This window comes from Oryzias latipes, chromosome 13 (assembly GCF_053564925.1).
Source record: "Oryzias latipes strain Hd-rR chromosome 13, Olatipes_Hd-rR_3.1".
Lineage (NCBI taxonomy): Eukaryota > Metazoa > Chordata > Actinopteri > Beloniformes > Adrianichthyidae > Oryzias > Oryzias latipes.
In genome coordinates, this window is record NC_136249.1 from 31,463,741 (window position 1) to 31,478,208 (window position 14,468).

The 14,468-nt window shown below is 42.6% G+C and overlaps 1 protein-coding gene across 8 annotated transcripts in view; it reads left to right on the top strand.

Moving 5' to 3' along the window:
- The window catches only part of aplp2 (amyloid beta (A4) precursor-like protein 2), a 62,682-nt gene that overhangs the window by 11,812 nt on the left and 36,402 nt on the right, over positions 1-14,468 (top strand). For all 8 annotated transcript variants that reach the window (XM_011482279.3, XM_020708078.2, XM_004075268.4 and 5 more), the window contains exon 2: positions 13,902-14,075. In XM_011482279.3, the coding sequence (XP_011480581.1) occupies positions 13,902-14,075 (174 nt within the window). The remainder of the gene's footprint in view (positions 1-13,901; positions 14,076-14,468) is intronic.

Genomic DNA, 14,468 nt, shown 5'->3' on the forward strand with positions numbered 1-14,468 from the left:
CTGAGCGCACAAAACCGGCGTGTTTCCGCCCGTTTCACGCCGCTCTGCTCGAGCATAAACGCTGAATCTGGTCAATGCTGAAAGCTTTGTTTGTCTTGGAGGTGAGGCCGTTCCTACCACCTATTCCAGACACAAACATCTGGCACAGGGGACGCCGGGCCCTAATCCGCTCCACACCACGTGCACCATAAGCCTGGATAGAGAGGGCTGAGAGGGGTCGCCGACTCACATGGATCAGGCCGAGTGAGACAGGCTGACAGAGAGACTGGGAGCCAGGTGGACACGGGTCTAAAGAGAGGTAGAGATGAGAGCTTTTAGTGGGAGAGAGCTTTCCCTGACAGAGGCTGCAAAACCCATAAAGCCAGAAAATGGACCACGTCTGTAATCACAGTTATTACCGCCAAAATGAAAAGCAATTATCTTTCCCCGGAAATAAGTAGTTTAAACTGCAGCGTCTTATTTATGCAATAATGCAGCTACTCTGCGTTGCCAAACAACAAGCGGTGGATGAAGTCTTTGCCAGAATTATCTCTTCATCTCTGCTGCACACAAACAAGCCCAAAACTCACTTACCGGATTTGTTTTTGGTGGAGTTTTAGTGATACTTTCCCAAATTAAATTCAATAAACGCCTCGTCAAGTATTGCAGGTATTAGCCAAGGATTTATAGCATCTTGCAGCGTCTTTATTTCCCTCTTTAAGCTTCACGCTCTGACAGCTTGTTGCTGTTTTATTACCAGGAAACACAGAGGAGCAGCAGATTTGTCATGAGGGATCATTACCGCAATGATTCAGTGAATCCCTGATTTATTGCTTAATATTCACGCGCCTCTTACAACATCTCGGGATGTCGACGGCTCCTCTCGTCTCTCGGATGAATACAAATTTTTGTGAAAGGAGAACAAAAGGGTGAACTGACTTTTTAGTCCACTTTTACTGTTTGCATACGGACTCAGATGAGCGGTGACCTGCTTTGTCTAAATGCAAATCCAGCCGATGGGTGTGTTGCAAGTTTGTCTGACTCGCAAGTGAAATGGTAGAAATGCAAAAGTTAATATTCAACTTACTCCTGGAGTCTATTTTGAGTAAAAGTGTCAAAATTATTGTTTGTTTGACTAAAAAAATGGATGGAAAAAGGTTTCATCAACAGCATTGTGTGATGCTTTGTGTTTTTCATCTGTTATTCAAAGCCTAATTATTGTTCAATTTAATTCAATCGTGTCGTTGCACTTCAAAAGATTCTGTTAAAATCCATTTTAACTGAAGGGAGAATTTTCAAATTGCATTCAGATTAGAATTTAAAAAATCTAGAAAGAGCTGAATTTTATTTTGATATCAGTTTAGTTTTAGTCCTTTTAAAAGAAAAAAATACACTGTAAGAAAAAAAAACAGAACTGTTATCATTTGTTTTTAGTTGTGAATTGGACAGAAATGCATCACATTATAAATATTTAATTTATTTTCTGTGTCAAAGGCTTTTTTAACTTGTATGACCCAAATACATTTTAAATTACCAGGAAAAAATATCGATTTACATAGAAAAAGTTTTGGTTCAACAAGAAGTTTAGCTTTATTTAATTTTTAAATAAAAACATAGTTTTTAGAATATTTGTTCTCTTAAATTACCTCTTAAAAACTGAACTTAATGTTGCTCACCCAATATTATGTTGCTGCAACATGCAGTTTTACAAACTTCATTTTAATTATTTAAATATTAAATGGTTTATTTCTCATATGAATCAGGTAAACAAATCCTTCATTGTTATTTGGAATCTTGCTGCTTCACTGTTATAAGATAAAAACGCTTGTTTTCTTATTTAAAAATGTGTTAAACTGGATCAGTTTGCTGATGTTTATTACTAAACAATTAATTCTAACAAAACCAAATAAGGCTCTTTTTTCTGCCCACTAATGATAAACACAAGAGATTTAAGTCATTGTGGTTTATTTCAGAAACGATTTGGTTAAAAAAGCCGTACAAAATCAATTTTAACAAGATAAATAGTTTTTTAGGAATTGAAGTGGACTTGTTTTTTCCAAGATAACAAGTAATTTAATATTTTTACTGCCTCTTTTTTGACTTTTTATTTGAAGTGGTTAAAATAGCTTTTATTGCTCGTAATCTTCTCATTTTTTCATAAATCCAGCTATCACACTCTTAGCTGTTCAGTTATAGCTTGTCTTGACCCCATTTCTAAATTCAGTGGCTAGAAACTTTTGGAAGAATAGACCCACAATGAGGAGATAAACTGAAGATGCCCAATAGCAGGTATTTTGTCGTTCTAGCCGTTTTATGAAAACTCAACATCCCAAGATTCTCTGCATGAGCTCTGAGCAGCTCCACCTGCAGAGGAACAGACCAGTTCTGTCTGACTGTCTGATGGGGAGAGACGACCACAGTTTATGTTTGCTGCAGAAGACGCTCCAGGCGGCGAGTCCGGCTGCCTGAGAGGAGGGGCGCTCATCCATCCTGTGTGAAATCACGGCGTTTGAAATGGCGTCCGCTGTCAGGAAGGGAGAGAGTCAGATCCTGATGTCGGTGCGTGTTCTCCGGCGGCAGTTCCGTGTTTCCGTCAGTCACGCTGACAAGATGTGCAGAGCGGGTGGAGAACGTGAAAAGACGGCCTTCGTCCTGTAATAAGTAATGAGTCTCACCTGTTCACACAGCTGCTCCGCTGTTTCTGCCCTTTGGTTGCCAGGTTGGACTTTGCAAGACTTAATGGGTTCTTTGTCTTTTTTTTTCTTCTGCAGCAAACTCACTGATTCATTTCACCTGTCAAAACAGCAAGCCTTGGATTACAGAACGTTTCTGTCAGCCAAAGGAACATCCCTTTATCCTTTCCTTTGTCTCTTGCTAAACTCCCTCCCCAGTGCTGTTTGACTGATCATCAGAAATGAGGTCAGGGCGTCCGGATGACTCACAAACCTTTTGGATGCCATCAAATTTGTACCAAACACAAAAAAGAAAAAGCAGATAACTTTAACCTCCCTAAATACAATTGGGTTCTGACTTAATCCTAAATCTCAGCTCCGTCTTAAAACTCAAACTTTTCTTTTACTGATTTAAAATAATTTTGTAAAGTTTGAAAAAAAAAGGTTTGGAATATGATCATCAGTTTTTCTGCTTTGTAACTCTGTGATCTGTTGTTGAACCGGTGAAGCAACAGATGATGCTGTTTCAAATCAGTGCATTGAAACATTAAAGCAAATTACTTTTAAAGCAGTCATAGGTCCAATGACTGCGTACAGTGGAGCCGGTTAAATTTCCTACTTCAGACAAATTGAAGCATTTTGTGGCGCAAGTACCAAATTTGGTTGTACCTTAGGGCCCCCTCTTCAGAAAAGCACGTAGTCATGAGAAAAATCAAAAATGGTGGCCATTTGTAAAGATATTGACTTTATTTTCAACGTAAATGTGTTTTTAAAGCATTTGTTGCTTTTAATTAAATTTTTACTCAACACTAGTAAGAAAGTGTTAGTTTGTTCACATCTACAAAAAGTGGCTCATAGGGCTAAGAAGGAGGGGCCAAAAGCTTTAAACCCCTCCCCATAAACTCTATAATGAACTCAGTGTTTGCCAGCGTTGATCTGCTGTAGTTTAGTCGATTCATCCCGCTGGAACACTGTAAGTTTTGTTCAGTGATTTCTGTTTTCAATCAGATATGTGAAAGAAATCTAAAATAACACTATAAGTCTTAGAAAGAAGAGATTATTAACAAACTAAATAGAACAAAAATTACAAAATGCTAAACGTTTTAAAAACTCACCATGCAATTCAATCTACCGCTCTGGCAGCATATTTGCTTGACTTTACATTCCTAATTTGACTGAAATTGCATAAAATGCCTCATAAGCAGGTTATTCCAATTTTCTCCTCCTTCTCCGGGTGGTACTTCCATCATTTCCCGTCCAAATCTCCTCTAAGCTCTCAAACACACAAAACCTCTTCAGGGCTCACTTCTGCAGCTGCTAATCTCATAAAACCTCATCTATCTTTCTCGCAGTTAAATATTTAAGAAAAAAAAATCTATTGGGGTGAAAAAAAATTGAACACAGCTTTCTGTCACATTTAGAAAAGTCTTTGGACACGAGGCAAGGGAGATAATTGGCCCGAAAATATAAGACAGATTTCTTGAATCTGATGGCAATACCATAGCACAACAAAATCCATAGCCTCCCATCTTCAACTGTACTTTTAGAAATTCCGAGAACCACAAGCAGTCCTGCATTTTATGAGCAAAGTGTTCTGTTTTAGATGATAAGGCACTATCAGGTCTTTAATATAGGATGGGGCTATACCATATAAGGCCTTATAGGTTAGCAGGAGGATTTTGAACTTGATTCTAGAATCAACTGGGAGCCAGTGAAGTGAAACTAACACAGGAGTGATGTGATCTCTTCTGCTAGTTCCTGCTAACAATCTAGCTGCTGCACTCTGAACAAGCTGGAGACTTCTTAAGGAACTCTTAGGACACGCTGCTAACAAGGAGTTACAGTAATCCAGCCTAGACGTAACAATGCATCACTTTTAGAAAGTATGTTTCTGATCTCAGCAATATTGCGCAAATACAAAATAAACAAAACAAAAACATCCATAGTTGTGTTTCTGCCAGGTAAAACTAAACTGCATCCACTGCAGCCTGGTATATAAATCTCCATGGGAAACGAGAAACGACCCTAAATCCAGCCTAATATTGCATTTCTAGAGGATTCTACCTTTCTGGTACATCAAAGACGTCCAAGTGTTTTAATCCATCTACGTATTATCCCAGACACTCCTATGTTATTCCCTGGAAAACTGTAGGAGCCACTCGTTTGTGCTGTACTGCCCCTGTGTCTCGATTGATGCACAGTCAGAACAGCTTGACATAGGGAAAAACATGTTTTCTTTAAAACTAATAAATGTTAATAAAAAAACTCTCTTTTAAAAAAACGGATGTTTCAAAAATGAAGCAAAATTTCAGTTTTTGTTCCCTGTTCTCTCGCTTTTTGCACCTTAAGGTTAAATTTTATCTGATCTTGTGTCGTTCCAGCTGCTTCACGTTTGTTTGCTCACACTGCCTGCAACAAAATCCTCTCAGAACTGGCAACCCTGTGCTCCAAAACCCAAACTAGGTCTTGGCGCTGCACACGTTGACTCTTTCCGCACCTTCTGAACTCGTGGCACTAACTTGCCATAGCACGCCTGGTGAACACTTATCACTAGTCGGAATTGAAGTAGTATCCATGGAGCCTTTCAAAACTTAAGCAGTGGCTTACTGTCTGTGACATTTTTCATGAACGGGCAGCAGCAGTGTTTTCTGGTAATGGGGAGTGACATTGCTGAACACACTGATGCTCACTGCCATGGCGATGGCCACGGCTTTTTGTTCTCGGAGGACAGAAATGGCTTTGTGTGCCGTGTGTGTGTCAGCAGAAACGGGGGCAAATCATCGGCGCTGATGGTCATTTTTTTACGTTTGATGCTGCGTGGAGCAAATGGGCCGGCCGCTGCTAAATGTTGCCCCCCTCATTCTCTCCTTCCTCCTGTAGCTGCTGCCTCCTCTTTCCATCCTCCACTTTTTTTTTCCTCCTCCCTTCATCCCTCTTTTCTCTCCATGTTCCTCTGTGTGAATAGCTTGGATGTTTTTGTGGACGGTTTCCATGGCGATGGGCCGTTTGAACAAGTCATCGTTTGCTGTGAGCCAGAAAAAGAGGCCATGCCTGCGACACACGGGCAGGATGTTCGTTCACAGCGACCTCTAACCAGCAGCCCTCCCAGTTGGAGGTTCATAGCAATCGCCGGCAGTCACCTGGTTTCCCTGAACCTTTTAGCAACTAATGAAAACGTATCACAAATTAGGTTTCAATTGTTTTCCCCCCACCACGTACTCAAAAGCTCACAGAAGTTTGCACACACCTAGCACCTGAATATAAGAACTTCAGGCATTGTGTGCACCTAACCCTATCTATTGCCTGCTAACTCCTCGAGCATCATTGGGAAAATTTGTTGGATTTAGAAGAAGTAGATTTCAAACTGTTTTCACGTGCTGAGCTTGCAAAAATGGCTCTCCGCTGTACTTTTTTTTACTGGAATATTGAAAAAACTCATTACATGAATCCTTGGCTCGAGCTGAACAAAAAGATTGAGTATACTATTTTCAGATCCTTTCAGTTTTTCAGCTGAAAAGCTTCAAAAAATTCCTCCAACTGGGCCCAGAACGGACTTGTGCGGCAGCCTTCCATTGAGTTTGGGGGATAGCAAAAACAGGAACAGACGTTTCTCTTCTGTCTGTTCCAGTCTGGCTGCGAGGTTAATGAGGTGAGCAGAGGTGACCGCCAATGATTGGAAACAAGCCCCCGTCTCTCCGAGGAGCGTTTTTCTTTAGTCACCCAGCAGCGTATCCCTGGGTTATTTGCATATTTAGCTTCACGCTTCCCTTTTGTTTCAACTGACTGGTTCATAAAAAGGAAGTGGACACTGACTTGTACTTGTGTACAAGATGAGCTAGGACCCCCAGACAGGGGTTCAAGCAAAACCGGCATTTACGGGAATCCAGCGTTCTTGAACTGCAGCCAAGTTTTTTCATGCTGCGAGTTCCAGAGAAGCCTCTTCAGATGGACGAGACAAAAGGTGGTTTCCAGCAGACCTGGCAGCTCATTTGCATTGCAGTCGCGGGGGTTGCCCTTTGAGTCCGACTCAAAAAACATGAAACTATCGTCCGTATTGTTCTGTTTTTACGGCCTGCACCTCGGCCAGATGGGGCTTCGTGTTTGGTCAGTTGGGAACGTCACGAGCATGACCTCTGCTGGGTGTTTTCTGATGAGAGGAATGGAGTTGTTCCAATATATAAGTAGTTTATCTTGGTGGCAAGCACAAGTAATTGCTAAAGTAAATATGTTTTTTTTTTTTTAACACAGTCCCAACTGCCCTTACGAGTGGACATGTGTTGTCTGCGGATAAAAAGCTGGCAAACTTGTGCGTGGCTTGCACGAAAATGTAAAACCTTAGACTGCTTGGTGAGCCCATGGAGCAATAATGTCCACATGCACACCTCGTGCATTTGGCATTCATGCATGGTCAGTAAGAAGCCAGTACACACACTTTAACGCTTGTGCTATCTTGTGGGGTCCAGATGACCCCACTCCCAACGTTAACGCGCCTTGGCACGTTGGGAGTGGGGTCATCTGGACCCCACAAGACAGTCTGCTGAACCTTTTTTCTTCAATGAATTGTGATCTTCACTGGTCTCCATGGATTACATGAAATTCTCTTCACCTTTGTCATGGTAGGGATACACCCCAAAAACCTACAACACCCGTACGGGTCAACCACTGAACGGGTGCATGTGACTAAGGCATAAAAAAGAAATGCTTCAAAATATGGAAGAAAAGTTGAATAAAACTATATTTTATTTTAATGAGTGTTCTTTCCTGATTGTTCTTTTCTTTCTCTTCTAAATTTCATTCAAGTTCTTTTATAGATGTAAGCTGTGTCATGAAAGTTTTCCTTATCAGTCACTGAAACCCCATTTTAGCTGACCAATAAACAAACGTAGCTAAAGAATTCTTTTCATGTGCCATAATACTTTTGTCTGACTGAACATTTTTTAAACATTCCAGAGCGTTCCAGCTTTATCTCGGTTTTGCAGGCCTCATTGTGCCTTTTTAAAGGCTCCAAAACTGTGAGCTCATGCAAACATCAGAGTCTTTATCTAAAAAAGCAAAACTGGAATTTTCCTTTGTTGGATTTATGGTTTTCTGTTGTGTCGAAAAAGCTAAATATGAAAATGGATTTGAGGAATAAATGATTGGGTCCTTGTTCCTCTGGGTTGGCTGCGCATCCTACTGCGTTGCTGTCGGCGCCGGCAAATGTCTGTCTTTAGTGTAGATCGTTTCATGTTTTGACACAATGACAGGTCTGAGCAGCTGCAGAGATATTGATCAGCACTTTTGGGTGTATTGTTTATGGAGGATATGAATCATAGGGCATTTACTGAATGAGGCGACAGTCGCAAGGTGCAGTAAAAAAACACGTGCCACCCTGAAGATAGTCCTAAAAGAATCCATTTCAGAAGCTGGGGGAGAGATTTTATTATTAGACTTTGTCTTCTAATTACATTATTTCCATCTAAGGGAGTAGAAAAAATCAATTCTGTGAAATATTGCAATATATTAATTGGCAATCGATTTTAAATGCAGTTGAAACAATTCCTATTTATAACATTTAGTTTATTGTCTTACTTTTGTGTCAGTCATTATATTTGTCAGAATAACTGACTAATATTTTATAATATTTTTCCTTTAATGCAAGTTATTAAAGCTATAAACTGATCAATTAGATGCCTCAGTAATAGCCTGCTGTCCTTCACCTAAATGTTTTATTGACAGGTTCTCCTGACCCCGGTTTCCGTGGAACATGCTTATCCCTGACTGGCAACAGTAGTTGCCATAGAAACTTCGACTTTGACCGACTCTTACCAATCACTATTGTCTGGCTCCAACATGGCGAGGCTGAAATTTGGCGAGTGAATTGGCTTCATTCTGCTGCAGCCAGACGTAACCCATGACATCACATGCGCTCAGTCCAGTTCTCTTATACAGTCAATGCACAACCAGGGGTGGAGCTACCCACACTTGCCTCTCTAATTTTTGAGTCCAAGTTGGTAGTAGTAGTTGACAAAGATTAATAAATCATGAAAACAAGCTCCTGCAAGCATTGGAAAAATAACAGAAGCAACATTTTTTAATGGAATAAAAACGACAACAATAGAACTGCTTGAAAAACACATTTTTGATCCTTTCATTTGTAACGACATTCCACTCTGGTGTTTTGTCGCCCTTCCAAGGTCTTCGCACCCCCCAATGTTCTAGCTCCGCTCCTGAAAACAACGGATGCAACACCAACCGGCTAACTGCAGGTCTCAAACTGACCCATGATCGTGCTAAATCTGTCAATTCCCCATCGGGCTCCACACGTGTGACAGGAATAACCCAGTCTGTCCGTAATTCTACAAGTAAAGACATGCATTCTCTTAGTGTGGTTTTTGGAGAATGTTGCAGATGTTAGAGCCCCGTCATTCCCAACAACTCATTACATCCAGACCAACTGTCAAAGTCCTACTCTGCTAAAACAACTGAAATATATTGTGTTGTGAGATGTAGCGTAGCGCCAGACTCTTACCATGTGTGTGAATGTGTGTGTGACTGGGTGAATGGGTCTGTGACTGTAAAGCGCTTTGGGCCTTGTAGGTAGAAAAAGCGCTATATAAGTATACGCCACTTACCAAAACACAGCCTTATTTCCATCCACTTCAACGCACAAAGACTTTTTGTTGAATGCAACAAAACACTTCACTAAAAACCATAGAAGGTGTTTTTTGTTGTTGCAGAAAAATCAATTAAAAAATGAAAAAGTGTTTGGAACAAATCAGACGACCAAGTGCTTGAAATGTAGAAGTGTATCAATGAGAAGCACTTCAAAAATCCAGCAATCCCTGTGATTGCCTCTGGTTTTTGTTGCCTGGCAACCAGGTGCGCTCATGAGATCACATGAAGGGCTTTTTCGGTTGGAACCAATGACCAATGGCTAGATTACCCCCTAAGTCAGCCACAGGAGTATGATTTGCAAAACTGGAGCCTGAGGTGGCACATTTACTCTAGCTGACTCCGCCCATCTCAACAACCTGACAACAACGGGGAAGTGGGCGGGCGAAGTAAAGAGCCTTGTTAAATCCACCTGCCAATCAAACTGGTGTAAAATCTGATGTTTTAACATTTTATTGGATGAGACTTTGCTCCATTTTGAAATGTGCATCCAGTGGTTTTTGGAGGAACTGCAACATTTCCTACTTCTATGTTGGTGTCTAATTCAGGAGAGTTGCTTCAGGGGCTAACTTGTAAAAATGGCAAATAAATTCTTAGAAACCCTTAGTGTGAGCTCCGTTTCCTCTTCCTTTCAGGATTTTTAAATTAGTCAAGAAATTTGAATTTTGGCTTTTAGGTGAAGCGTCCGATGGAATATTAGAGTCAGCCACAAAATCTAGTGATTGAATCTGGAGCTGCTTTTATAAGTAGAACCATTTCACCCAAATTAGACCGGTCGACACTGGAGCTGATTGCACTGTGGCTTTTTTATATGCAACATGGGCGACGGACCAAAACGTGTCAAAAATATCAAGCAGGCGCCGCTGTGCTTATGAGCTCATCTGGCAGCAGAGAAATTGAACTCCTGAGTTTGTTTTGGCTCATGTGCAGGTCTCACCTGCGTCTTTGTGCTCATCAGAGCCTGCCCTGTCATGCTTTTCCGTTTCTGCTTGGTCACTGCCCATTGCTGTCCCAATTGGTCCACCAAGAATCACAAAATACCGGATTAGCTCCTTTGGACTTTGACCAGATGCTATGCGGTGAGCCAAACACCATCCAGGTGTCTCCAAACCTCATTGAAGAAAATCCCAGTTGTCCGTTGTGGTTTTTTTTGGGTCTGCGTGTTTCAGATGTCAGGCTTCACATCCTTATTTTCAGAACTGTTAATGAAAGCCATTTTCTGCCTTGTGTTGTGAAGCTGCGATAAAACATTCACCACAGGCTTGGAAATTGCCCGAGCTGAATTATCCATCACCACAAAGCCTTAATTTGCTCTAGTTTTGTTGTGATTAGTCGTTCTTTCTGTGCAGCTGCGGCGCGTGCAGCCTTTTTCTCGTTAAGGCTCTCGCTTCCCCTTGACTCAGTCATTCACTCTCAGCAATTGAAGAAAGTTCCAGAAACACACCAAGCTGAAAAAGAGTCAAAAAGACAATAAAAAAGGAGAAAATAAAACACGGAACCTTCCTGCACTTCACATTTTACACAGGTAAAGTCATACAAACAGTTTTTCAGTCAGAGCTCCATACTTTCCTCTACAGCTATTATTCCCGGCGAGTTCGAGGCCAAATTTGGCTCAGGGCCCCACAGAGCAGACCAATAAAAACATGTTTGTGTGCTGGAGGCAGACTGGGACTGCAGCAGAATAACCGTTTGCAGCGCTGAGCAAAAACATGCCGAGTGATCTGCATCCCACGCAGCATTTTGACGAGCATCTGTGGCAGCAGGCCTGCCTCTGCTCCTTGCGCCTTTCTTTGTAGCGCTGCAGTCTGCTTTTTTGTTAGAACCGCATTCAGGCGTTCACCGAAATGGATGGAAAGACGGTTTTGTTTGCTTTCCTGAGCTCTCTTTTATCTCCCCGCATCTCCCTTTCCCCCAGCTTCCACCTCTCTGGTCCCCCTCTCTGCTGATCAGCCTTTCCAGAGCAGCAGGTGTTCACACTTACACATGATATTACATCTCACAGTGAGTCCGTAATGAGAGGAGAGGAGCCTCTTATTTGAGGTGTGGTGACAAATTTTCCGAAAACCGTTTCTCACAGCAACACCAAGCTTAGAATAAAAAAACAAACAAACAATCATTCTATGAATGATCTACATATGTAGATGAACTAAGGTGAATCAATCGTTCCTAAAAGTCTGTTTTTCAGTGTATTAACCACAGCGAATCCTGATGAGTCATCCTGCAGAGTAATCTATAATGTGAAGCTGAACAAGCACATACTTAAAAGCCTCAATTGAGGAGTTTATTCTAACCAGGATTCACAAAACCGTTAGCAGCTTGATGAGACAGGTAAACTTCCAGACAGATGACCCTAAAGGCTTCCGTACATTCGTTTTTGGTTTGTTTTTTTGAAAGCCAGAAAAGTGATTTCCTAAAAACCAGAGGACCAGTATGCACACCTTACTAACGACTAGTGTTGCACAAGGGCACCGTGCGGTAGCATCACCCGTATGTCATAGGTGCGTGTAACTTTCGTTATTCATTACAATTGCTTGATGATAGATCATTCACCACACGCATGGTACATTCCATTCACATAAATAGATAAATAAAGGAAACACTCCCTTTAAGATACAGCCACTCCTCTCCACGACCCTCCACGGGCCCGGACAACCCAAAAAATCCACAGCACCTCTACAGGTTCATGTGACCAAAGCTTTACAGATGGTGTTGCTGGTTTTTGAGCCAAAGAACTTTTTTTTTATTGTCTTGTTATCATATGGAGGCAAAAAACATGCTGATTTTGGGGAGGTTCCAACAAAATTCCTTACAAATTCCTCAAACTTCTCTGGAACTCAGAGTTAGGGGCACCAGTAAGAACTGTCCCAGCTTATCCTCCTTGTGGATTAAGGAGCAACATTAGAAGCCCTGCTGGAACGGTCTGTGGTCTATAAAAAACCTATTCCTTGTTATTCAGAGTTTTCACAGTCCTGTTTGTGGTTTTCCCCCAGGTCTGGAATTAAAACGGTAAATGATCGACAGCTCTCTTTAACCCCCTCCCTGCCGGTTCTCGGGCTCATCTCTGTCATCTTTTCTCGTCCGCAAAACAAGCATGTGACTGCAGATTAAAGGCAGCAGCATTAACTTTCTCCACTTCGCCTCCTCCTTTTGTTGCACTTGAAAAACGGAGGACGTCCTGAGATAAAGAGGGATTCAGCGGGTTGGGGGGGTCAGCACCAGCACCATGCTCCTTAACATTGTAGTTTTTGCCAGGTTGTGAATACCCCCCATTATGGGCCTGCCTGATGTAATCGCGTCCCCATTTCCTCCCCACCTCTCTGCCTCTCGTACAGCCTGAGAATGACTCACAAAGAGAGGACAGACAGGCTGGTTAATGAGATCTCTTTTAATGCCTGGATTTCCAACAGCCAGTCCTCCTGAGGTTCAGGAATTCTGCTCACGGCATGTTTGCCTTCATCTGCGAGTGAAAACATGGGCTGAAATGTGTCTGCTGGTGTCGGTGATTAGAAGCTGGAGCTGCCTGCCGATGACGCAGCACTTGCTTTGTTATTTTGCACCGTTCAGTCCGGCAGCCTTCGTCAGAATCAGACCAAGAACCTTGTCGAACAAACCGTCCATCTACCCCTTCAGCGGTTATGTCCTCAGCTCTGCGCCACAGAGGACACCTCTGTCTGCATCCCCGCCGGGCTGAGGGTCGATCAGACGGTTGGACATCTGTCCAACAGTCCCGGCCCGCTCCTACTTTGATCCGTCTCTGAGGCTGCAGCCTGTTTGCTTAGTCTGATAACATTATGGAAATCAAGAAGGGGATCAGTTCCACTTCCTGTCTGCAGGCTCCCTGGGGGAGTGTTTTGGCTGGTTTGGAATGCAGAAAACGCATTGCCTCCCAGAGTTATGGCGGCGGGGTGGTGCTTTGCAGAGTCACTTGAAAGCCAACGGTAGCTTTGAATGTGGCCTTAGAGCGCGCTGAGGAGGGGAGGGAGCGGCGGTCTGCATCCTTCCTGATTGCAGTGAACTGTACGGCCCGTACAGTTCAGTAAATAAAGACGGGGGAAAGATGGTAGATTAGCTTGTGTTTGAAGGGTGGAGTGGTGAGCAGGGAGGAGACGGGATTTGATAAAAACTATCATAAATATTTCCAAGAATCTTGACTGGGGGTGGAAGGAGGCCTCACTGATTAGCTTGAAGAGGATGTGATGCACCTTCGTGGAAACACGTTGGCTCCTGTTTTTTTTTTTTTAAAGATCTGCCTTAAAGTGGTAACATCCTGTTTTATGAGGATCACAACAAAAAAATCCTGGAATTCAGCCCGACCTCCACTCGCCTCATCATCATCTTCGTCAAGCGTTGCCCGGGTCCATTTAATTAGTCTCCTGTCTGAACTGCTCTGCTCTGTCAGCACTGCCGCGGTTCTAAGCTGCCGCCCCAAAAATCTGATGTAATTCCATCACATCTTGTACGGTAATCTGTTGCAGCACAGGAGACGAATCTGATTCATGTGACTCGAGGCAGGGAGTAACTCGAGTCTGCCGTCTTTGCTGGGATTAACAGCGACTCTGCCCTCTTTCTTTCTTCTTCTTTTTTGTCTCCCTGCAGGCGTTGGCTGCCAACGCCGGGACGGGCTTTGCGGTGGCTGAACCGCAGGTGGCCATGTTCTGTGGAAAGCTCAACATGCACGTCAACATTCAGACCGGCCGCTGGGAACCCGACCCGTCCGGAACCAAGAGCTGCATAAGAACCAAAGAGGGCGTGCTGCAGTACTGTCAGGAGGTGAGTCACAGCAGCGCCCACGCATCTCCATCTCGTCCACGCCACAAGTGATGGTGGGGTCGGGGACAGGAGGAGGAGCTGCCAAAGCTGATGTCAGAGTTAGTCACGTCACAGAGAAATGACAGGAGGAACAAAAACGGATTATTGTTTTTTTTACTCCCATATTAGTGGATGTAAATAAGATAAAAGTTCAAGTTTAAAATGTTTTTTTTTTTATTGTGAAAGAATTTCTCAGTACACGGGTTCTTGTCGGCCAGGCAAAATAGGAGTTTACAGGAAGTATCAATAGTCATAAAAAGTTGATTGTTTTGAACTAAATTAACTTCAAGTCAGGGTTGTTGTTTTTTTTTGCAGATAACCAAACTGAAAAACCTTTATTAATAATAAACCAGA